The 24,860-nt window shown below is 35.9% G+C and overlaps 1 protein-coding gene across 3 annotated transcripts in view; it reads left to right on the top strand.

Annotated features, from left to right (window-relative positions):
* The window catches only part of THADA (THADA armadillo repeat containing), a 314,312-nt gene that overhangs the window by 73,858 nt on the left and 215,594 nt on the right, over positions 1-24,860 (top strand). For all 3 annotated transcript variants that reach the window (XM_082672019.1, XM_082672020.1, XM_082672018.1), the window contains exons 23-26: positions 4,772-4,904; positions 7,368-7,481; positions 12,764-12,886; positions 19,966-20,057. In XM_082672019.1, the coding sequence (XP_082528145.1) occupies positions 4,772-4,904; positions 7,368-7,481; positions 12,764-12,886; positions 19,966-20,057 (462 nt within the window). The remainder of the gene's footprint in view (positions 1-4,771; positions 4,905-7,367; positions 7,482-12,763; positions 12,887-19,965; positions 20,058-24,860) is intronic.

Raw genomic sequence — 24,860 nt, 5'->3', positions numbered from 1 at the left:
TGTTGTTCTGAATAGCCGGGCTAAGTGTTTGTTATTTTTGAAATTATTGTTTATAGCTGTTTTCATTCAGATGATGATGGTGATGACTGATGATGTTGAGCCTGAGTAAATACACATCATTTACTCTGTATCAAGGTTAGGGACAAATCCTGGTTTTGTTCCAAAAACACTCATTTTTTCCTTCGCATTATTCAGAATTATTTAAATAATTAGCAAATGAAAAATAAGGGACCATGGTAAGGTAAAAGTTTATTAACTGTCAGTAAATAAGTAGCTTTGTTTTTATTGACATTTACTTTTCTGTACCCGATAACTTATTTATTTGAATGAATTTTCATTTGGACTTGCTTTTAAACCTAACAAAGTAAAAGTGTGTTTAGGGGAAAGGGAAAGAATTTACTTCCTTCTTGTGCTAAAACAAACAAACAAAAAACCCTTAGTGATAACAGCTTGGTAAGTAAATTATTACTTGGGAAATGAAGATATTGGTAGAGGCTTAACCTTTACTCAGTTGAGGTTACACATAATTAATTTCCTGGCAATTGAGTTTTGATAATTTTCTGGGAATTTTGCTTCATATATCGGCTTTAAATGTATTTCACATTTAAAATGTGAAATTAGTTGCTTTGTGTTTGAAGGTGACGTAATTTCTTTAGGCCAGCGATGAGTCATTCAGTTAATGTAAGAAAACAGTTTATTAACAGTAATAAATGTCCCCAGTCATCTAAGGGAGTTGAGTGTGACACAGTTTACCTCAAGTCAGTCACAAGTAGGTTGTCTGCTGAGTGGATTTTCTGTAGGATACTTTGATTCTCCAGCTAGCTTTCTATCCATATCACAGTTTGTTTCAAAACTATTTTAACCCCTACTCTGATGGTGGATATTCAGGGACTGAAATCAATTTGAACGGTAACCTGACTAAAACGTGATTAGGAAGGCAGTCCTTAAAAACAATATACTCTGGTAATGCATTCTAGATCCATAGGAACCTCCTTCCTGAATTGTGTGTAATTTGGAATTTTTATTCTACTGCTTCTTTCCTAGGCCACAGCATAGTGCCAAGCAACTACTAGGTACTTAATAGATCTTTTTTCCAAATGACTGAATGAAACCTACTGAAGCAAATAGTAAGAGAGTTGATAATACCTCTATCATGAACCAGATCAAACCAAATGTATATCTGAGCATTTAGGACAGGCACCTTGAAATAATGCCTTTAATTTATTAATAGCAAGAGCTTTGGTGTCAATCTACATTTTTATTCTCTCTCTGTCACTTGTTAGTTGTATATAACCTTGGGTAAATTATTTAATTTCTCTCCCCGCCATCTCTTTTTGCTAGATTAAAAATAGTGTGAAAGTTATTCCTTCATTTAGCTCTTGAGTATCTAAGCAGTTATTTTAATGTTTTTGTCAGACTGCTCCATAAAATTAAGCTTCATGTAGAGTGAATTTATGTTCTAATTACTGATTTTTTTAGATGTCTTTTTTAATAAAAACCTTATTTCTGTTTTGAATTTTGGTTTGTTGGCTATGATTGGGAGGCTTTTTAGTTAGTTTGTTTTATTTATTTCTCTCTCTCTAGGCTCATTCCTTTCTAGCAGAGGAACTAGATTAAATAGTGGCATTTTGGATCTTCCATCCACAGTGATACTGGGGATATCACAGATCTGGTCACCTAGTTAGTAATCAGCCTGGTTGATAGAGTCTCCCTTGGACCCATGGCTTTTCCTACTGCTTTAGCCCCAAGCAGCTCTGGCAGTAGCCTTTACAACCTTTCATGGGAGAGGGAGCCACTGAAATTCCCTGTTTCCTAGGAGGTAGGCAAGTTACCCCACAGGAACTGACTTCCTGGCCATTACTTCTGCTTCTAGAGCTAGAACCCAGCAGATCTCCGGTATCAGCTGTTGACTTAAACCAAATAGACTGCCAGTTATTTCTCCAGCAAAAATGGGTTTATTCCAGATCAACAAAGAACTGCAATTTGCAAAGTGAACAACCTTACTAGAACAGAAGGTCTGCATAGGAATTTGGAAGAATTTTTAAGGTTAGATTCAAGTAGGAGGGCTGGAGCCAGGACATAGGGGACCTTTCCAACTGGAAGATTTGATCAAGATGGAAAATGAGTTAGCTCAAGATTTCTTAATAGTAAAGAGCCATTGTAAGTTCAGGCAAGGAAGGGTGATGCCTGGCGAGGTGGCCCACTCTGATCCCAAACCTGCCTGCCTTCTCAGATTGGCTGATTTTGCTAGAACCTCTGTGTGCCAGCTCAGGGAGGCCCGGGAACGGCGTTGAGGAGGAGGAGCATTACTGAACTAGTATTTGTTGTCCTAGTATTTCATTGAGTATCCCCATCTCCTGCAGTTCCTTTTCCCCTTTCGTTTTTCTTACATAGTGAATTCCTACAGGAATACTTAACCTTCATCTGAACCATTATCTGTAAGCCAGTCCTTCACTGCCAGTGGTCCTGTGGTGGGGAAGAAAATATAAGTAAATGAAATCCACAGATAACCTTAGATCAAGTAGTCTTCTTTTTTCACCTCTGTGACTCCAGCTTTTTCTTGCATGGTTAGATCACAGAAAGGTGACTTTGCTTTAATTCTCTTTTTTTTTTTTCTCTGCTCACCCATTGTGGTGTAAATTAACCCAAATGTACTTAAAAGACCATGAAAAATGAGCAAAAAAAGCAGTAATCCATAACTGTATCATTAGCACTTAAATAACAGCTCCTAGGGATTTAGATTTCAGCTTTTGACTGGGCAACTGTGTGAGGATTATACCACATTGGCAATATTAGTAGTAAACTAGAGAAATTATTCTATGAAACAGATGCATTTATCATAATTTTTAAAAGATACAAACCCAGTGATTGGGAAATAACTTCAGTAATGTAAGTAACGTAAGTGTGGGAGGATTATTTTTATTATAAAAAATTCAAACATAGAAATGGATTTTTTATTATTAAAATTTTCAAACATAAATTACAAACATATAAAGCGTATTAAAATTTCAAACATATATACACACACACACGTATATGTGTATGTGTGTGTGGTATATATATGTGTATGTGTATGTGTGTATATATATATATAGAGAGAGAGAGAGAGAGAGAGGGAGAGAGAGAGAGACTAATGTAATGAACCACCTTGCCAACTGCTTGGCAAGGCAAGCAGTTGCCTTGCCACACTTGCTTCATCTATCCCTTTCATTGTCCTTTGCTGAAGTGTTACAAAGTACATCCCTGAAATGTTATTTTTACTCCTATGCACCTCAGTGTGCCTCTCTAAAAAATACTTTCTTCCATGTCCCCAATGCCATTGGCACATCTTATAAATAATTCCTTGGTGTCATATAATATCTAATATATACATAACTATCTGTATTATTTCAAAGTATCTTTTTTTACATTTGTTTTTTTCAAGTTGGAATCTAAACAAGGTTCACACTTTGCATTTGGTTGTTCTGCCTTTGAATCTCTTAATTTTGTGGTTCAGTCTGTTGATGGCTGGTTTTTATGGCTGAGGGAGCTGAGGGGGAAGAAGCAGGAACAAGGTGATAGACTTTAAGCCAGGCTAAAAGAAAACCTTTAAAATCACAGGGCCTGCTGGGAGTAGGGAGATTTGGTTGTAACATTTGTGGCTGAAATAATGTTTTTTAGGCCCATGTCAAACTTTAAAAAATGCCTCCTTCAAAGTAGTATTATTTATGTATATTTTGTTCTATATAAGACATAAACAACTAAATTTGAGTTGCTATTTGGAATATTAGTCAGAAACTGAAGTTGTCTATCTTAACACCAAACTAAAATAAAGAAAAAAAAGTCCCCACCAGAAACTAACACAACATTGTAAATCAATGATACTTCAATTAAAAAAAAACAAAAAACCCACATGTTTTTAAGAGCTCTAATTCTCTCTACAAATTAGAAATCAGTTATCTTGCTGAAGACTGTCTTCTTCAATTTAAAAAAGAGAGTATTTTTCCTTTGGACTTTACCTCTTTATTTTCGTATTAATTTTAGTTAAATCCAATTATGATCCTTCTAAAATAATTGTGCCTGTCTAACATTAAATATGCTATTTCTTAGGATAATGTTATATAACTGTATATTAGGGCATAAGATGAAAAATTTTTTAAAAGTCACATGTTTTTAAGCACTCTAGAATAACAGTTAACATAGTACAGCAGAATCTTACTAACAGTAAAGTCCAAATAACTTTAAAATGTTCAAGGTTCTTTCCAAATAACTTGCTTTATGAATTCTCCATAGGATGTGGATGAAAATTTTATTTGTGATAAGCCACACTTGAGAAAGCTAAAATGATTACTAAAATACACTTTCAAAAATGTGTGTATGAATATGTATAATCTCTGTAACTGTAGAATATAAACTACAGTAAACTATAAGGTTGTGTTCTTCTTGTTGGAAATCTTGAATTTTGCAATATAGAACATTGGTGAGAGTTTGATTAACCTTCAGAACATTTTGGGCGTGGGTGCAGGCCTAGATATTAAAGCTCATTTGCACACAAGACACATGCTCTTCATGCTTTTGTAAGAAATGGAATCTATAATAGCTACAAATGCTAAGACCCATCATAAAGAAGAAAGTAGGTGAAAAGTGGAAAGTGAGACATTTTTTAGTTTCCCTCCCTCTGAATGTAAGGATGTTTATTCTTTCCTAACAGTGTTAATGTATATCGATAGTTTATGCTTTTACTTTTTGGTACCTGATAATGCCAAATGTTTGCTTTATATATGCCTTTTAGGTGCCCTGATTTGAGTCTGCAGAAGCTACCGGAAGAGTGGTTATGGAATGTTTTAGAGGAAATCAGATGCAGTGATCCTTCATCTAAACTCTGTGCTACAAGACGCAGCGCTGGAATTCCTTTCTACATACAGGTAGATACTTATCTACAGGATCATAGCTGGGGGCTTTGTTTGTTTGTTTTTGGTCTTTTGATAATAGTGTATTCTAACCCCCCTGACATATAAGTGAGCATATTGCATAAGGGACATTTCTGTCTTCTCTATAGTACATTTCACAAGTACTATAGCATTTGTGATTTTGTTTTAATGTGTGGACAGTGTGTTCCTGTGACAGATCTCTTCTTGGAACAAACCCTCTAAGAGGTCAGTCTTGTAATATGAACAGAGGGTGGTAGAGATTTCCGCCTGTGTGTGAAGTAGGAAGACATCGCTGTGGTGCATTCATTGCTCACTTCCAGGAAGTGCGCATGCTGCCCTTTATTTTTTTTCTCAATTAGAAAAAATATTCTTCCTTTCATGTCAAAGACCCTTAAGACTGTAGGCAACCAGCGTTAACAATTTCTTTTGAATCCTTCTATAAAATATCCATGCATAAAATAATCCTAATCCTAATAGTAGCTAACTTTTATAAGTGGTTATTTCACATATGTTATCTCATTTAATCCAATGAGGTAGGTCCTATGATCATTCGTATATTGTGGATGAAGAAACTGGGCCTTAGAAAAGTTAGGTAAGTGATTTGCTAATGGCCACAAGGATAGTAAGAGCAGCACTAAGAATTGAGCCCAGGCACCCTGCTGTGTGTGTGTGTGTGTGTGTGTGTGTGTGTGTGTGTGTGTGTGTGTGTGTGCGTTTTCTTTATTAACACAGATGAAAGCATACTCCACACAAGAGACTGTTTTGTCTCTTGCTTTTTTTCACTTAATGTTATACCTTAAAGATTGCTTCATATCAGCATACTCAGATATTGCTACTCGATAAGAAAATATTTTATTTCCACAGTGTTGAAATTAAGAGGCTGTCACCATTATGAATCCAAAGAATAAAAACCAAGTCTTCACGATACTAAATCAGACCCGACCTGAATGATCTTTGTTTAATATTCAGGAAGATAAAATCTAGGAATGGGGTGATATAAAAAAAGCAATGAAAATAAGTGAAATGAAGTCTGTTTTTTAGTGCCCCAACATGTTTTCTTTCCCTTTCTTATGCCTCCCTCAAATTCGCAGAGTCATGATTTTTATGACAACGGGCACCAGTCGTGGAGGTTGATTTGGCATAGAGATCACCGAGATGGTTCTGCTGGGTAGATTTTGGTGACCTTCAGAAATCGACTCCTCTCTGATCTGACCCGTTCTGGACCAGTGTGGGTCATTCTCCTGCCTCTGATTCATTCTGACCTAGTGTGTTTTTGCCTCATATGTCTGTCTGAGGACATGTGTTAATGCAACAGCAAGGTTTGGTTGCATCTTTGTGCTGTGTGCCTCCATCTCTGGTTCCCAACTGGTACTACATATTGGTTATAGTGATAGAGGGGTCAGAACTGCACCTTCTTAGCCCAGCCTTGGGAAGAATGTCATAACTATGCACAGCTCTTGGGGAAAAAGAACTATCGTTCCTAGGAGACACATTAGTAATCATATATAGATTTCTTATTTATTTTAGTTGAATAAAATCTAAATTATCGGAAAAACCTGCTCAGAGAGGCCCCATTTTTCCTAGCATAACTTACCAATAAAGTAATGTTCTTGTTCTGGTGGAAACCTCTGCTTGGTGTTAGCTATGGAGAAAAACTCCCCATTACTCCCAGTCCTACACAGCTGCTAATCTATTTTCTGTCTCTGTATAAATGGAATCATATAATATGTTGTCTTTGTGTCCTCTTTCACTTAGCATCATGTTTCAAGGCTCATCCGTATTGTAACATGTATCACTACTTCATTCCTTTCTATTGCTTCAAGTGGTTTGATATTCCTATTTTTATGTTTATTGAATATTGGCAAAATGTTAGACACAAAATAAATAAGCACCTCTTGAATATTCAAATATAGGACCCACTTTGAAGTTTGTAGTATTTCCTTTTGTCCCGTGGAGTTTCCAGTGCTACAGTTTGATAGTCCTCCAGGTAGACTCTTGTGAAGAATTAAATAACTGATCAATCTCCAGGGAGTTTCCAAATCCTTACAAGAAATTTAATCCAGAGGTTTTTTGTTTTTCAAGTGAAGAGAAGTTTCTTGTTGGATAAATTTGTTATTAAAACTGACGTGCTTATTGTGTCTGAGACCTGCTACCCAGTTATGGTCTTAGAAGAGATGTCAACAAGAGCCATTTTCAACCTCTTAGAATTACATAATTAATAAGCAAACTGGAGGTGACCTTAGAGATGCTGTGATATCACCACCTAATTTTACAGATGAAGAATCTGAGGGATGGAGAGGTTAAGCTGCTTGCCCGAGGCCACGTGGCTTCATTAACTTGCTTAACACCACATGTTTTTATAAAGGGGATTTTGCATTGGGGAATCAATTCTGGGAAGTAGCAAACAGGTGTATATAAAATAATAGTCCTGATAATTTCTGTCTTGTTTTTCCATAGGCATTGTTGGCATCTGAACCTAAGAAAGGCAAAATGGATTTGTTGAAAATAACTATGAAAGAGTTAATCTCTTTGGCTGGACCTACAGATGACTCACAGAGCACAGTCCCTAAGGTAATAATGGAAATATACAAACCCTGCTAAGAAGGCGGTGGTTTTAAATGTTTGCTGTACTTAAAAAGAAAAAAAAAAATCTGCTGAAGGTACAGAACTCTTGAGGATACGACAGACATTTGAAGCTTATTCAGAGGGGTTTTGTTTTGATTTGGTTTTTCCAGTCCACAAAATAAACCATTGCTTTAGTTGTTATAGATTGACCAAGATGATCTGTTTTTAAACTGTGGTGAAAACATTCAATTTAGACAAGATATTTTGTAATATTACAACTGTATCTAAAAATTTAAAAATGAATGTGCTATCACCTTCAAATTTCATGTGTGCTTCTTTGAGTCGATGTATATTTTATGATTGGGCAGTTGGATCTTTCCCTAAAATGTAGTGTCTGGCTTTGGGTATATTCATATTTTAATTTTAGCTAATACTCCTTTTTATGTCACTGCTAACGTTGAGTTAAGTATGTACTTATGTGTGTGTATGAATTTGGGTTAAGTGTTCCTCACAGCTTCACTCCACTCCACTCCATGGTAGTGCATACCTGTCAGATACTTCTTGTCTAGGCTTTCTCAGCAAATGCTTCATAGTAGGATGTTCCTACCCACCTGTGGGAGGCCCATGCTAGGTCAGAGAACAGACTGAGAGCTGAAGTTTACAGTCAAGTACATATGGTTTTATGTCAGAGCCTGTGGGAGGTATTAAAGGGAAGCCCATGGGCCAGAATGTGGACCAGTGGGAAAGGATAGGGTTTATTAACACATGTCACATAGTGGCCTGTGACTATACGATGTGAAATTTCTTTAAAAATTTTAAATAAAAAGTTACTGATCACCTTTCAGAAATGATCATTTTATTTTCCCCCAAAAAGTGTGAAAAATATAATTGGCTCCATTTTCTTAGACTATCACTTTAAAAAATAACATTGTTTAATAAGAACACTTGAAAATAGTGAAATTTGGTTTTAAAGAGTACTTTAAATTATTACCTTACTCTGCTTCAAGGTCATTAATTACCACTAGTGACCATTTTTATTAAATTGGTGAAAGTTTAATATTTTATCTCTGACCAGTTCTTCTAGGTGTTGGATGATGACTTGCTTTCCTTCTCCCCTCCCATGGTTTACTTCTGTATTATTTTTTTATTATCTGTGAAATATTTCAGCACGTAACAGTGAATAATCAACATCCATGAAATCAGTTCCAAGTTTAAGAAGTAAAACGTGGACTTCCCTGGTGGTGCAGTGGTTGAGAGTCCACCTGTCGATGCAGGGGACACGGGTTCGTGCCCCGGTCCCGGAAGATCCCACATGCCATGGAGCGGCTGGGCCCGTGAGCCGTGGCCATTGAGCCTGCGCGTCTGGAGCCTGTGCTCCGCAAAGGAGAGGCCACAGCAGTGAGAGGCCCGCATACTGCAAAAAAAAAAAAAAAAAAAAGAAGTAAAACGTTAAAGATACAGTTGCATACACTGTGGATTCCTTCATATTCTGTTTACCTTTGGTCCTCCTCATCCTCATCTGTAATCATTAAACCAAATCATTTCGTGCATTTTTTTCATTCTTTTAAGAGCTTTTTTTTTTTTTTTACATGAATTGTGTTATCTACACATTGTTTTACAATTTGGCTTTTTTTCAGTCAACATTTTTTAAAATTAGTGAGCTCCAAGTTCATTTTAATTTCTAAGCAGAGTTTCATTGTATACAAATGTTTTCCTTTCTGCCTGGTGTGAAATTTGTGTTTCCCAGTTTTATTTTGCATTTCTCTGATAACTGGCTAGCTTTAACATCTTTCCATGTATTTATTAGGCTTTAGTATAACTTCTGTGAATTGCCTATTTAAAGACTTTGGCTTTAATTTGGTTATTTGTCTTTGTTTTGCAGGAGCTGGGTTTTTTGTTGTTTTAAAATTATTTTCCTGATTTTTTTTCCTTTTTGGTTCTTTGAATTACACATATCTTCTCCTAGTCTATCACTTCTTTTCACTTTGCTTATTATTCTGTTATTGCCTGGAAGTTTTAAATTTTAATAAAATGGAATATGTCAGCCTTTTCTTTTATGGTTTGTGCATTTGGATCTCATTTAAGAAAGCCTTCCATACCCCAGGGTCAGAAAGATACTTTATATTTTCTTTATATAATACATCCTTTCCTCTTGTGCTGTCGTACTAACGCCACTTCTCATGTACTGTTTCTGTCGATACGCATGTCTGTTTCTGTGCTCTATTCTATTAGTCTGTCCCTGGGCCCAAATCACTATTTTAATTACTGTATTTTTTTAAATAAGTTTTGATACTGGTAGGGTGAGTCTCCTTTTTTTTCCCTTCAGAATTACCTTGGCAATATTTGTCCCATTGCTCTTCCATATAAGTTTTAGAATCAGCTTGTTAAGTTCAACCAGAAAGCCCTTTTTAAATTTTGGTTGGAATTTAAATTCATTGATATATTTGGGGAAAATGACTTCTTTTTTTGATACTGAATCTTTCAGTCCATGTACATGGCTTTATTTTTCCACTTATTCAGATCTTCCTTAATGTTTTTCATTACATTTAAAAATAATTTTCCTTAAAAGTCTTACACACCTTTTGTGAAATGTTCAGCAACCTACCCAAATTGCTGTAATTCAACTGATGACTTGTCTGTAAATTCTTTGAATTTTCTTTATAGGTAATCATATCCTTAGTAATGCTAAATTTGCTTTACTCTTCTAATTTTTTTTTTTTTTTTTTTTTTTTTGCGGTACGTGGGCCTCTCACTGTTGTGGCCTCTCCCATTCTGGAGCACAGGCTCCAGACGCGCAGGCTCAGCGGCCATGGCTCACGGGCCCAGCCGCTCCGCGGCATGTGGTATCTTCCTGGACTGGGACACGAACCTGCGTCCCCTGCATCGGCAGGCGGACTCTCAACCACTGTGCCACCAGGGAAGCCCTCTTCTAATTCTTTAAAAAAATTTTCTTGTTCTTCTGGCTGGCACTTGTAGTACAGTTTTGTATAGAAACAGAGATAGCAGACATCCTTATGTTGTATCTGATATTTGCTGTAGGTTTTAACGTGTCTCTTATCAAGAAAACCAAATTTTATTGAATGCTTTCAAGCATTTTTGAGATAAATGTTTTGTTCTAGAATTTGCAAACATCATGAATTATATTGACTTTTTAATGTAATAGGATCTTTGCCTACAGAGAATGAACTCCCAACTTTGAAATGATAGATTTTTTTACACATTGCTAGATTCACCTAAAAATTTGAAAAAAAAATTTTTTTCACATATTTTCACTGGATTCATAAGTGAGATTAACCTGTGGTTTTCCTTTTTCATGCTGTACCTGTCCTCATTTTTAAAATTTTTTTATTGAATTATAACAAACATACAAAGATGTGTACAAATAATATGTTTGCCTCCACAAAGTGAGCACATTTCTATAACCAGCAAGAAACAGAACATTTTAGCACCTGAAAGCCCATTCATACTCCTTTCTAATCAGTACCTTTTCCCCAAATGTAACCACTAGCTTAGTTTTAACACCATAGCTTTACCTGTTTTTTTTTTAAATTTCATATGAATGTAACCATACATTATATACTCTTTTGATATGATTTCTTTCGATGAACATTAAGTTTACGATATCCATCCATGTTGTGAATTATTCATTTTCATTCCTATGTAATAGTATACAATTTATTTATCCATTCTTCTGTCAATGAAAATTTGGGTGGTTTTAAATTTGGGGTTATTTATTAAGAACAGTACTTTTAAGAACATTCTTTGACACGTCTAATGGTGAACAAATATGTACATTTCTTTTGAGTACTTAGGAGTTGTTATTGAGTATGTGTATGTTGAGCTTTAATAGATACTACCATTTCTCAAAGTAGTTGTCCCTACCTTATTTTGATAGCCAGGTGGTACTGGACTGATAAAATAAACTTGGGCATCTTCTCTTAACAGTTTAAATAAGATTGGGATTATATATTCTTTGAATATTTGGTAGAATTCGTCCATAAAATCATGTGGGTCTTTGTGTGTGTGTATGTGTTTGTGTGTGTGTGCGTGTGTGTGTGTGTGTGTATGTGTGTGTGTGTTATTTTGGTGGGTTTGGTGTCTTGCTTTCTTTTTGGTCTATGAGTAGGATTTTTAACTATTGATTTTCTTTATATAACGATAATATCTATATAGCTTTTCCATTTCTCCTTGAATTTGTTTTGATTAGTTCTGTTTTCTAGGAAATTGTTCATTTTGCCTTAATTTTTCTAATTGACTAGGGTAGAAATATTTTTGTTTTATTCTCTGATGTACCTTTAGTCATGTCCTCTTTGGTATTCATGATATTGCTTATTTTCTTCTCTTCTTGGTTAGTCTCATCAGAGGTTTGTTTCTATTTCAAAGAATCACCTTTCGGTTTTGTTAATGCTCATAGTTATGTCATTGACGTTTTAAAATTTTCTACTCTTTTAAATTTTCTTTCTCTCTTTTGAGTTTATTGTTCTTTTTCTGTCATCTTAATTGGACGTTTTTTCCAATTCATTTTTTTATTAAAGTATCGTTGATTTACAGTGTTGTGTTAATTTCTGCTCTATAGCAGTGATTCAGTTATACATATATATGCATTCTTTTTTATCTTCTTTTCTATTATGGTTTATCACAGAATAGTGAATATAGTCCCCTGTGCTATACAGTAGGACCTTGTTTTTATCCATTCTGTATATAATGGTTTGCCTTTTTTTTAAATAGATGCCACTTAAGGTGTACATTTCTTTTATGTTCCACTTAAATGCATCGCACAAGTGTCAGTGTGTAGCATGTTCGTTATTGTTCAGCTCTAAATATTAAAAATTTTTTTCTTTGACCAGTGTTTTAAAATGTGTCAGTTTTAAAAGTATGTAAAGAAACTGATTCCTAACTTAACTCCACTGTGATCAGAGCATAATCTGTAAGAAATTAATTTTTTGGTGTTTGTTGAGGCTTTGTGGCTAGGTTTGAGGTCATTTTAAAAAATAAATGTTTCATGTGTGCTTGAAAAGAATGTATTGTCTCTATTTGCTAGGTGCGGGATTCTGCATAGGTCCATTGGATCAAACTTTTGTATTGCATTGTTCAAATCTTGCTAACTTAAGAAAATTGATTTATCAATCATTAGGCATGTTTTATTAAAATCTATTTTATTTGTGAATTATCCATTTCTTCTTGTAATTTGGTAATTTTTTTGTTTGAAGGCTATGCTACTGGATATGTACAGATTTGGAATTACCACAGTCTTCAACCTACAACTGATTTTGAACTTTTTATTCTAGGTTCATGCTTTAAATATCCTTAGAGCCTTGTTCAGAGATACACGTCTGGGAGAAATTATTACCCCTTACATTGCTGATGGAGCTAAGGCTGCAATTCTGGGCTTTACATCACCAGTCTGGGCAGTAAGTGCATTTGCTATTTATTTTCATTGACTTAATTATACCTCTGAGTAGGTTTTAATAAACTAACCTTTCACTGGATGATACAAAATATGTACTGCATTTTATTAAGGAGTTACTCCAAGGGATAAATCCTTGGATCAAGCTACATTTTGACCCTTGGTATTTTATGGTTACATTCTGTCTCCTTTGTTGGCTTATTAGCCATAACTCTTTGTTTTCTTATTTTAGTATTTGCTTTAGAGTTTATAGTATATATCTTTAACATCACAGTCTGCCCTCAAGTAATATTTTACCATCTTAAAGTATAAGAACCTAGCAATATGTACTCCCATTTCTCTCCTCCCAACCTTTGTGCTTTTATTATACATTTTACTTTTTTGTATATTGTAAACCCACACTACATTGTTATTATTTTTGTTTAAACTGTCAATTATCTTTATTTAAAAACTGACCATTTAAACTATTTTTAAGTATACAATTCAGTGGCATTAAAAACATTCACAGTGTTGTGCAGTCATCACCACTCTCCATTTTCAGAACTTCTTCATCTTCCCAAACAGAAACTGTACCCATTAAATAGTAACTCCCCACATCCCACTTCCCCCAGTCCCTGGTAACCTCTCTTCTTTTTGTCTCTATGAATTTGCCTATTCTAGGTACCTCATGTAAGTGGAATCATATATTTGTCCTTTCATGTCTGGATTGTTTCATTTAGCATAGTGTTTTCAGGGTTCATCCATGTTGTAGCATGTATCATAATTTCATTCCTTTTTAAGGCTGAATGAAATTCCATCATATGGGTATATGACATTTTGTTTATTCTTTCATCTGTTGATGGACACTTAAGCTGTTTCTTTTTGTTTAGGGTGAATAATGCTGCAGTGAACATTGGTGTACAAGTATCTGTTTGAGTTCCTGCTTTCAATTCATTTGTGTATATCATATAGTAATTCTGTATTTAATTTTTTGAGGAACTGTCAAACTGTATTCCACAGTGGCAGCACCATTTTATACTCCCATTAGAGTTCCATTTTCTTCACATCCTCGCCGGCACTTGTTATTTTCTATTTTTTTGGTAACAGCCATCTTAACAGGTGTGAAGTGGTATCTCATTTGATGTTTTGATTGCACTTGATGTTGAGCTGGAAGCAGAATGACTCTGAGTATCTGAATGTGTCTGTTGTGGGCTCTAGGTATCAGTGTGTTGAGGGAATGCTGGAAATATACATATGAAAAGGTGAAAAAAACAGATGCAAAACATGAAAGTGGGGGAGGTTAAATGCTGAGTCACTTTTTTTGTTTTCTTTTGTTTTTTGCAATATGATTACTGTCCAGAAACTTCTTGATTCAGAACTCCAAGATTGTGGGCAATACCCAGTACAGTTTTCAGATTAAAGAAAGTAAACTTTCACTTTTTTTTAATAATTCCTGGGAGAAACACCATGATTTTATTGTTTTTTCTACATCATTGTGCCTTCTAGAATAAAGGAGACTAACCTATGGTTTGTAGGCACTTGACTGTAGCGTTAAAAAAAAGAAAGACTGGCAAAGGGAGAGGAGAAAAGAAGGTAGACCTTAATATATTACCTGCAGAATGGAGAATTTACTAGAAAGGCAGGCTTTCCAATTAGTGAGCTGCACAAACCAATTCATAACTCTCTGATGAGCCTCTAATTGACAGTCAGTATATTGCAGTGGAGCCCAAGGCACAGACTCCCAACGTAAAGAGGAATCCTCAAGATTGCCAACTGTTGCCTGGAAAATCGTACATCTTCCTGTAAGAAAGATAAATGTCTGAAATTCTGTCTAGGAGCATTGCCTAACTACTCCTGAGGACACGGTGTTTACCTTTTACATTTACAGGAAAACGGAGCAATACCTGTATACCGTCAGGAGAGGTAGGTAGGAATGTGGCTTCACCATCAGGAAGAGTAGAGATCATAAAGCTGATTGCCAGAAATGTCAGTATTGTTTTCTTTAAGCCACTCATTCCAGATGAACAGAGAAATGTTCTCTATGAAAGGGCTTTCGGAGAGTGAAACCTGGTGACTTTTCCAACTTTAGGAAAACTGAAAGTATCAGAAATGAATGGATCTATTTTTTTGAAGTCTTTTTTGGAGACCTTTTAAACAGTAACACATGGACACTGCAGAAAGTCTGAAAATACAAGCATAAAAGGAAAAGTCACCGGTTTAACTACCATACAGATATAATAATCTTTAGCATTCGAATGTGTTTTCTTTCTCTTTTTTGTATGTGGCTTTTATGTGTGTGTAGTACTCATATGCACACATAATCTATAAAAGCCTGCACAAATATATTTAAGTGCTTATGTATAGTTTTATTTGGGGGGAATCTTCCCTTTTAACACGTGTTTTAAAGGAATCTTTTTTGTTTCTATTCAGTTTGTTTGCTTTACCAGAGAAAATAAACATCACAGCTATAATGATCCATACTCTGACTTAAATATATCAATTGTTCTGTTTCCTTCCTTATAAAAACCTAATCTAAGTTATGCCAGAACCATGTCAACATACTCAATGAATGTGAAGAAGTCTTCATTTTACAAAACAATTAACCATAGCATTCTGTGTGAAGTTGTTTAAAGAGTGGTTTTTCCTGACTGTGTGTGAAATATGGTTTGATTTACAGAAATCTGATTTGTACACATCTTCTCAGGAATATATCTTGTACCTAAAGGTGACTCCATCTGTACTTTTGGCTTAATTGTTTTTCCTGGTAAGTTAGAGAAAAAAAAAGTAAAATAAGCTTAATTTTCATTTTGCAGTAAAGGAACATTTTCCAGGAAGCATTCATGTGTATATTTAATAGTTTGTACAGAGTCCTCAATCTTTGTATTGAGACCACACAAATCTCTCAGTCTTTGCCACCTATTAGGCATTTTTAAAAGCCAGGGGAAATGTATTGTTGTAAATATATATAAAACATTAGGCATACCTCCTGGTTACAGACAATATTAAACACTAGAAATACAAGGATAAGTAAGACAATCATAATAGTGACTGTCTTATTGACTATTTTCCATGTGCTTGGTATCATTTACATTGATTAGCTCAGTTCATGCTCAGAGCAATCCTGCTAGGTAGATTCTGTTATTAGAATCCCCATTTTACAGATAAAGAGAGGAGAGAGGAGAAATAACTTTGTCCAAGGACATACAACTATTATTTGTGTGATTCTAGAATCTGTGCTATTATCGGGGAAAGTTTGGGGTATTATAGGAATACGGCGTAGGTGTATCTTACTTACCTTGTAGGGTTTTGACCCTGTCCTTAGAAAACAGAGCTGGAGGTATAGCCTGGGCACCCAGGCTATAAGGTTTTATTGAATGGTACAAACCTACAGTAGCAGGAATGAAGGAAAAAGGGAGGTGAGGCAAGAAAAGAGAAGAGACATTATCAAGCAGGTGTTGTAGTTTAACTTGCAGGAAAACTGAGCTGCTTGTCTGGTCATGTGGTGTATCTTCTAGCCAGGCCATGTGAAACTACCGGCCCTGGGAACAGTCCTACCTTCTCTCTCTTATTGGTCAAAGTTCACCCCTTGGGGCATTAACACAACTTGTGCAGGTGTTGACACAACCCTTGGGCAGCTGCTAGAGAAGCCAGATCCCATGCCCTGTGATGTAGTATCTCATCTGAATCTGGAAATGGCTGGATGAGCCACAGTCACCATTGGTGTCTGGGGTTTGACACTTGGCTTCCACTGCTGTTGAAAAACCCTACATGAGAGAGTTTCACCGTAGGGGGATGATGGGCTTTGACTGATGTAGTGAAAAGTGAAGGCTCGATTGTGAGATGGCAGGAGGGAAGGCGGAAGACCAATCAGGAAGCTATTGTAATAGTTCTGCCAAGTGATGATAGTGGCTCAGAATAGAGAAATATTAATAAAGGTGGTGACAAGTGATAATTGGGCTTCCCTGGTGGTGCGGTGGTTGGGAGTCTGCCTGCCGATGCAGGGGACGCGGGTTCGTGCCCTGGTCCGGGAGGATCCCACATGCCGCGGAGCAGCTGGGCCCGTGGGCCATGGCCGCTGGGCCTGCGCGTCTGGAGCCTGTGCTCCACAGCGGGAGAGGCCACAACAGTGAGAGGCCCGCATACCACAAAAAAAAAAAAAAAAAAAAAAAAAAAGATGCTTAACATCATTCATTATCAGGAAAACACAAATCAAAACCACAATGAGATAACCATTTCATATCCAGTGGGATAGCTATAATTTAAGAGGTGGACCACAACAATTATTGGGGAGGATTTGGAGAACTGGTGAAAATGGAACTCTCGTACAGTGCTGATAAGGATGTAAATGGTACTGCCACTTTGGCAGTTTCTCTAAAGGTTAACATAGAGTTACTATGTGACCCAGCAGATTCACTTCTTGGTATATACCCAAGAAAAGTGAAAACATGTTCACACAAAAACTTGTATGTGAGTGTTCATAGCACCATTATCCATAATAGCCAAAAAGTAGAAACAACCCAGTGTTCATCAAATGATGAGTAGATTTTTTTAATGTGGTATATCCATTCAGTGGAATATTATTCAGCCATAAAAAGGAATGGCATACTGATACATGCTACAACATGGGTGAACCTTGAGAATGAAAGCCAAATGAAAGAAGCCAGACGTAAAAGGCTGCATGTCACGTGATCTCATGAATATGAAACATCCAGAATAGGCAAATCCCTAGAGACAGAAAGTAGATCAGTACTTGCCTAGTGAGGGAGAATAGGAAATGACTGTTAATGTGTATAGGGTTTCATTTTGGAGTCATGAAAATATTCTGGAATTAGGTAGTGGTGATAGTTTCCTACTTTGTGAACATAGTAAAAACCACTGAATAGTACCATTAAGATGGTGAATTTTATGGTATGTGAATTATATCTCAATAACAGGAAAATTAATTTTTTAAAATGTCTTAAAAGTTTATCATTTGGTCACCTTTGGAGGTTACTATGACATGAACTCATTCTGCACACTGGTAAATTTATGGAAATAATTCTGTACTAACTGATAACAGAATGACCAAATAGCTCATGAAGGAAAGCTTTTTTTTTTAATGGTAGTTTTTCTGAAAATTGTAACTAATTAATGGTAGAATATCACTAATTTGCTATACCTACTGGAATAAGTAATGATAATCACTGGCTACTAATGAGGGAACTCGATGAATGGATCAAGCTGGTAGTCTGTTTGATCCATCTTAACATTACTAAAAGACATTATGTGTCTCCTGCCTTTGGTCTATCAAATCAAACAAGGGAGTTTTCTTTCTTGGTTGGGGTGGCAGATGGGTGCCCATTCACTTTGTAGAACAGTCCTCTACAGTTTTGATAAGGTATGCCTCAGCAGGCATCCTCTTTCATTTCCAGACACTCCTGTTTTAAGTTTACTGCTTCTGGCAGTCTTTGCCAGAAAGTTTGGTTTAGGGCAAGATGGAGTTTGTGTTTTGATTTTTCTTTTCTTCTTATATTTTTTGTATGATTCTTGAGAGACGATAGGGTCCTGGATGACGTTACCAAGTCATCTTGAACCTAAGGAGTCTTTGGGAACCAAGTCAATGGCCTAGGTGAGAGATAATCAAGACCTGAGCTAGGCCAGAGGCGATGTTGATAGAGTAACAGGACAGTGATGGGTTTGGGGATATTAGGCAAGGCACACAGTAGGGACTTCATTAATGTTTGTTAACTGTTGAATGGACGTAAGTGAGTTTGTCCAATTTTAGCGTTTTATTACAATTATGGTATGAATTGTGCCAGTGTATCTGTGGTCCATTTCAAGAGTTACCACACATAAATTGAGTCAGTCATGTGCTTCTAGAGGAGAGGTTGCAAACTGGTGGCTGATAGGTCAAATCTGGCCCACAACTGTGTTTTATTTGGCTTCCACAGTAGTTTTTTTTTTTCCTTTAATTTGTTGCCAACTTTTCAAAATAGATTTCACATAAAAGTTGGGGTTTCTGGCTTCTCTTGAAAAAGCAGAAGATCTGGCAACACTGGGCTTACATTCCCCTCAAGGCAGCAACTTCAGCTGAAGCTGAATAGTGACTGCATTATACCCAATCCTCTGCTGCCTCTGTCACTCACTGTCCTTATGGGCATTTGAGTTGTGATCCTTACTGCAGTAGTTTCAGGAAGCTATCTTCTAAATCCTACATTGTTACTTTTAACTACCTTTTTTCTTATATTGCTATTTAACACACCATATGACTCCTATCTAATTAGAATATAAGCTCTGTGTTAGCAGTAAGTGTGTGTGTTCTATTTCTGGACATTCTCCATGGGGTTGGTATAGGGCCTTACACACTATAGGGAAGTCAGTATATATTTATACATCTCTACTCTGATTTGGCAAGGTAATTGAGGAAGCCCAATATCCCATGGCTTTCAAGACATTTTTATGATGTAGGAAAGCGTCTTGACACATTGGTTTGGAAATAGATCTGCTTTATTATTACCATTTGAAGAAATGATTCATGTTTATAGTTTTTTCTTCTTATTTCTGTGAACGAGTTGCCTCAGATAATCTTAGGGTTAAAATTACTTAGGTTACTGCAGTTGTGTGGTTAATAACATTTTGTATATGATATTAAATATTTTCTTGGCCATATTAATACTGTGGATCCTTTGAGTTAGGTCTGATAAGTATTTTCTCATAGGTAAATGATTACAGAAAATAAAAGGAAAGAGCTGAGCTCTTTCTTGGGATATTCATCATCAGAAATGATGTGGGAAAATGAATTTATTGTTTCTTTTGAAGTGTTATTTAATGATACAAGTACAAAGGGATAATGAAAACAGTTGGTGGTAATATTAGAAGTATAGGAAAAAGCTGTGTTGTGTGCATGTGGTTGGACGGTAGAGCTCAGTTTAAGAGGAAATCATTGAGGTAATTACTATAAAGTTATTGAAAATTGTCTACTTTTATGGACATAAACCACATCTTCTTTAGCCCCACACTAGGCAATCGGGTAATGATTTTGAATGTCTAGTTTGAACATTGTAAATGTTGGTTTCATGCCATGAATATTTCTTAACCTTTATTGTGTATTTATTTTTACATTAGGTGAGAAATTCATCCACACTTCTCTTCAGTACGTTGATCACAAGAATATTTGGAGTTAAAAGGGGAAAGGATGAACTTTCCAAAAAAAATAGGTAAGCTTCATCTAATGCTAACTTTACTTTTTTACAAAATATTGTCCTGGGGCTTCCCTGGTGGCACAGTGGTTGAGAGTCCGCCTGCCGATGGAGGGGACACGGGTTCGTGCCCCGGTCCGGGAAGATCCCACATGCCGCGGAGCGGCTGGGCCCGTGAGCCATGGCCACAGGGCCTGCGCGTCGGAGCTCCACGATGGGAGAGGCCACACAGTGAGAGGCCCGTGTACGGCAAAGAAAAAAAAAAAATTGTCCTGGCCAAAAATAATTTTTGGAATTTTGCTTACTTTTATAGATTCATCTAGAGCATAAAACTATAAAAATACTATGGTAAATTAACCTATGCTGCCAAATTCTAATCCCTTGGGCAAAAATATCTACTGTTTAATAAGTGGACCTTTCAAAGCAGCAAAAATATATATATATATCAGAGTAGCAAGGGCTGAAATGTAGAGCTTGTTTCTCAATGCAACAGCTAAAGTTCGTTTTTTTGTTTTGTTTTGTTTTTGATTTACATCTTCATGTATTCCTGAAATGTCCCATATTGCTTTTTCTTGATGTGTCATCAGGTACTAGCTTGTGCAATATCTTTGCTTTTATAGTAACTGGAAGTTTAAATGTTTATAGTACACTCATCGGGACATGTCCCAGATTACTTTTACATTAACCTCTAACCAAGGGGAGCAGTTACGGATGTTGGTCACACAGAATAAACAATGCTTTTTACTTTTAGGTCTTCGGTGTTATGTTTAGTCTCTAAGACATTTTCCTCTTAAGGTTTTTTTTAACGTCTGAGAAAAAAACTTACTGAAATATTTTGATTATGAGTAATTTTTAGATACAATGCACAAGTTCTGTTTGTTGGTTTTTAAAGAAGAGAAGCTTTGAATAGCTGTTTCTTTAGCACTTAGGAGGGTTTAGTGTTAGTCTAGTGGCTTGCAGTTGTTAACACTAGATGTCACTGTCGCTGCAGGCTTAATCATTTCTTAACTTCATTTACTATATCTGATTTGGCCCAGTGGTCTTGCTCTTGATGCTCTAGAGATAAATCAGGCCCTGTTCCTCTCCTGCCTAAAAAAGTTGATGATCGCACTTTTAAGTCAGGTTTTAAGCTCTTGTTTATTAAAATATATTTTCTTGTGATGGAACTAAGTCTTAGGAATGAGAAAATATCATGAAATAATTTTATGATGCACCGTTGGTAAATCTAATGAAATCTACTGGTAGTTCTGAATTGTTATTTAAATTGCTATTTATCACCCTATAAAATTCAATAAATATTTAAATGGAAAGCAGTTGGCTATAAGTGTGAATTCCTTGAGTATACTAAGGAAATACTAGAGAGTTGTTTTTTTTTTAGCTGAGTTGTATTTCTAATAATGATAACATTATTCCTTTGAAAGGTTGATTGTAATTTTTACTATTTAGCTGGTTCCTAAATAAATTCTTCTTGTCACTAGTTTGAAATCACTAATACTTGTTTCTTTTTAGCTTTGCTTATTTTGTTAATAATTCAATAAAGTGCTAAGGTTTAAAACAGTTTGGTCATATTATAAGGCCATGATAAATAGTGCATAAATAAAATATGATATGAGGTTATCAAACAAGTGAAATTAATGTTTAAAACTGAACTCGAAAATGAAGAAATGCTTTTTTTCCCTTTTACTTTTTATGAAGTGAGTGATTCTTGGATGTGTATACAAATTTTACTTTATACAGGAGAAAATGATCAGATTCATTTTATGTAGGTTGCATCTGAAGGAGGGTGGAAGAATAGCACAATGAAACCACACCGTTGTAATCTCTTTGCCACAGCTTGCTGATGTGAACGTCCATTATAAATTCATTCCTCTTAAATAGGAAAGGTTACAAAATATATAACTTTCTTAGAAAGAGGGAAATAGAATATTCATATAATTGTTTTGAATAAAGCTGAAAAGTGAAATGAAGGTATTAAAAAGTTAATTATTTTTAATGTGATAAGTATTTTTGGTAAGAGTTTTTATTTCAATAACCTGAAGGTTGGTATATGTCATTATATATACAAGGCTTCTGTTCTTTGTTTAACCCTTAAAGAGTATATTTCTCGGCAGGACCCACTAGATATGCTCTGCAAAACCTTTAGTGTCTTAAACTTGCCATTATTTGTAATGATTTTTCTAGCTGTAGTTTGTTTAATTATGTCACTTTTGGATGAAATGTTTATTTACCTGTCCACTACAATATTAACTCCCTGTGGGCAGAACCTTTTGCTTCTATTCTGTGTATGTATCATGGGCACTGTAAGAATGCTAGTAATAATGATGTCTTGTTGGTTGGTTACTCAACCACTGAATAACTAAACTCAGCCAATGAGACCTCATAGGCCAGTGAAGTCTACTTTCACAGCCACGGATTGTTCTGCGCACAGTCTTACAAATGTGTGGTCTTGATCAGAAGGGAACTGGACAGAAAAAGAACATCTGCCTTTCCCATCGAGTGGAAAGAAAGTCTATCCTGGAGTAAACAGACTTGGTTTCTAAGCATTTTGCTACCACTGGAGATGACCTTAATAGACTCCCTTACCCGCTTTGCACTTCAATTTCTCCATCTATAGACCAGGAATAATAAGATCTGTGTTCTGTACTCATAGGGCTATAGGGAGAATAAAACAAACTAGTAACAGTTCATTTTCTTTTAAAATATTGGAAGTCCTATGCAATTAGAGATGTAGTTTGCTTTTTCTCTGTTACCACTTCTATTATTGTACTCATCTCATTGTCTTACAGTTCCCCTGTGCTTTTGAGTACAGGGTCAGTATCTTATCCTTATTTTTGTATACCTGGTGCCTAGCATAGTGTCTGGCATGTAATGGCCAGAAATACTTGCTTACTGAATAAGCAAATTTTGTTACTAGATGAGAGATGAGAAATCTGGTTTCTCCTCCTGGCTTTGTTGCCATAGACCTGCCATAACCAACTGAAACAAATTAGTTAACCTGTCTGGGCCTTGGTTTTCTCCTGTAAGGTAAGAGATTTGGACTATCCTTGAAGCCTCTTTATTTCTATCAAATACTAAGCTAATTAAAAAAAATATATATATATATATATATATATATATATATATATATATATATATATATATATACACTAAGCTAGGCTTTATGTAATTGTTACTAGAATTATGAGTTTGGTGAACTGCTATGTTCCCGGTGCCTAGAACACAACAGTACCTGCTTGGTAGTAGGGACAAGAAGTTCCCGTTTCATGTATAAAGAAAAGAGCAGAGGTTCTGCATCCCCATTTATAAGTATATAGAGTATGCTTGAAATGATTGAACTCTAGAGCTCACTAGCCTTGTTCTAGATGTGTCTTTTGGATTATGAAGAATGAGAAAACATGTTTCACTTGTTTGTTTTAAATAATGGTATTACATTAAAATTTTCTAAAGCTCCTTTCCTTTCTATTTATTACCCCCGGACTGACTTGGCCTGACAGAATGAGTAATTGATCCTTTGTATTGATAGAATCAGAAGCTACTCAGCTCTGTGATGTGGGGAGTGTGCCGGGCATTCCAAAATACCCTCCATCTGCACTGTGAGTGGGCTCACCTTGGTAGTTCCTCATTCCTTACAGGGCAGGAGCTAAACCAGTGTGATCTTTAACTGTAGGTCTTTCCTTTTAGCCCCTTTGTGTATTAACCTTCAACTGTTCTATTCCCAGGTAAAGGACAAATATCAATATACATGTAGTAGTCTGAAAAGCTTTACTTTAGACTTTGCCAAAGCTTCATACGGGTGCTCAGTGTACAGAGTGTTCTATAGCTCTTGCTCTCTCTTCATTTTAAATCAGTCAGCCAATAAGAATTCGTAAGCATTTGTCATGAACTCAATATTGACACAGTAGAGGAGTCCATGAGAAATATAAAAGGTGGACCTTGTTCAAGGAGCTTACGTTTCAGCTCGGGAAACGAGAATTGTCATCTGTTGTGAAGCAGATACAAATAGAAGACAACATACAGTAATCAGCTACACAATGTGGTCTGAATAATGGCTGTGTTAGAAATTCACTAGTGGGAGAGTTGAGTGGAGCACTTGGGGGGACTGTGTTTCTTGTAAAGCTTTGGGGATGAGTAGATTTGGGGTACATGGAAACAGGTAGGTTGAAAAAGAGGAACAAAAGAATAATCTTGTTTTCAGTGTTAAGTACAATCTCAATTCTGTCTTGTTAGAGCTCATATTCAAATTAATAGCCTAGGATGATTTAATACAGCTTAAGAGGAAAATGTTTGTAAAAGGATCACCAGGTCTAAGTAAAATTATTTATAATGACTATGTTAGGAGATGTTAAATTGTATTTGTTTTATTTTCCTGGGTATAAATAACAGAGAATTGCTTTAGTTATTTCCCTTAACATCTTAGTGGTGTAGGTCTGGAAGGATCCTCTGAGGGACATCTAGTCTAGTCTAGCCCCTTGCTTAGAGACAGATTTTGAAGCAGTTTCCAGACAGATTGGCTTCTCTCCTGTTCTTCATGTTTTCTAGGAAAAGAGATTCCACAAGTTTTTGTGGTTACCCACTCCATTGTTTAGGAAAGAATTGGATTCTCAAAACTAAAATTGGGAGCTGTAGGGCAACTAGGTTTTTAAATTTTAGAGAATGTAATTATTAGAATTCAGAATAGCTTATTTGCTTTGAACTGCATAGTAGTTTGTAGCAAGTGCCTATTTGGCCAAACTGAAGATCAGAATTTTCTTTTGACTGTGGCCAGGATAACCTTAACATCCTCAGACCCAGTGGGTTCTCGTCTTCTCCATTTAGCAAGCA

The sequence above is a fragment of the Grampus griseus genome, assembly GCF_964374135.1.
Source record: "Grampus griseus genome assembly, chromosome: 15".
Taxonomy (NCBI): domain Eukaryota; kingdom Metazoa; phylum Chordata; class Mammalia; order Artiodactyla; family Delphinidae; genus Grampus; species Grampus griseus.
Note: the sequence above shows the minus strand (reverse complement) of the source record. Positions and strands in the feature narration are given on the sequence as shown.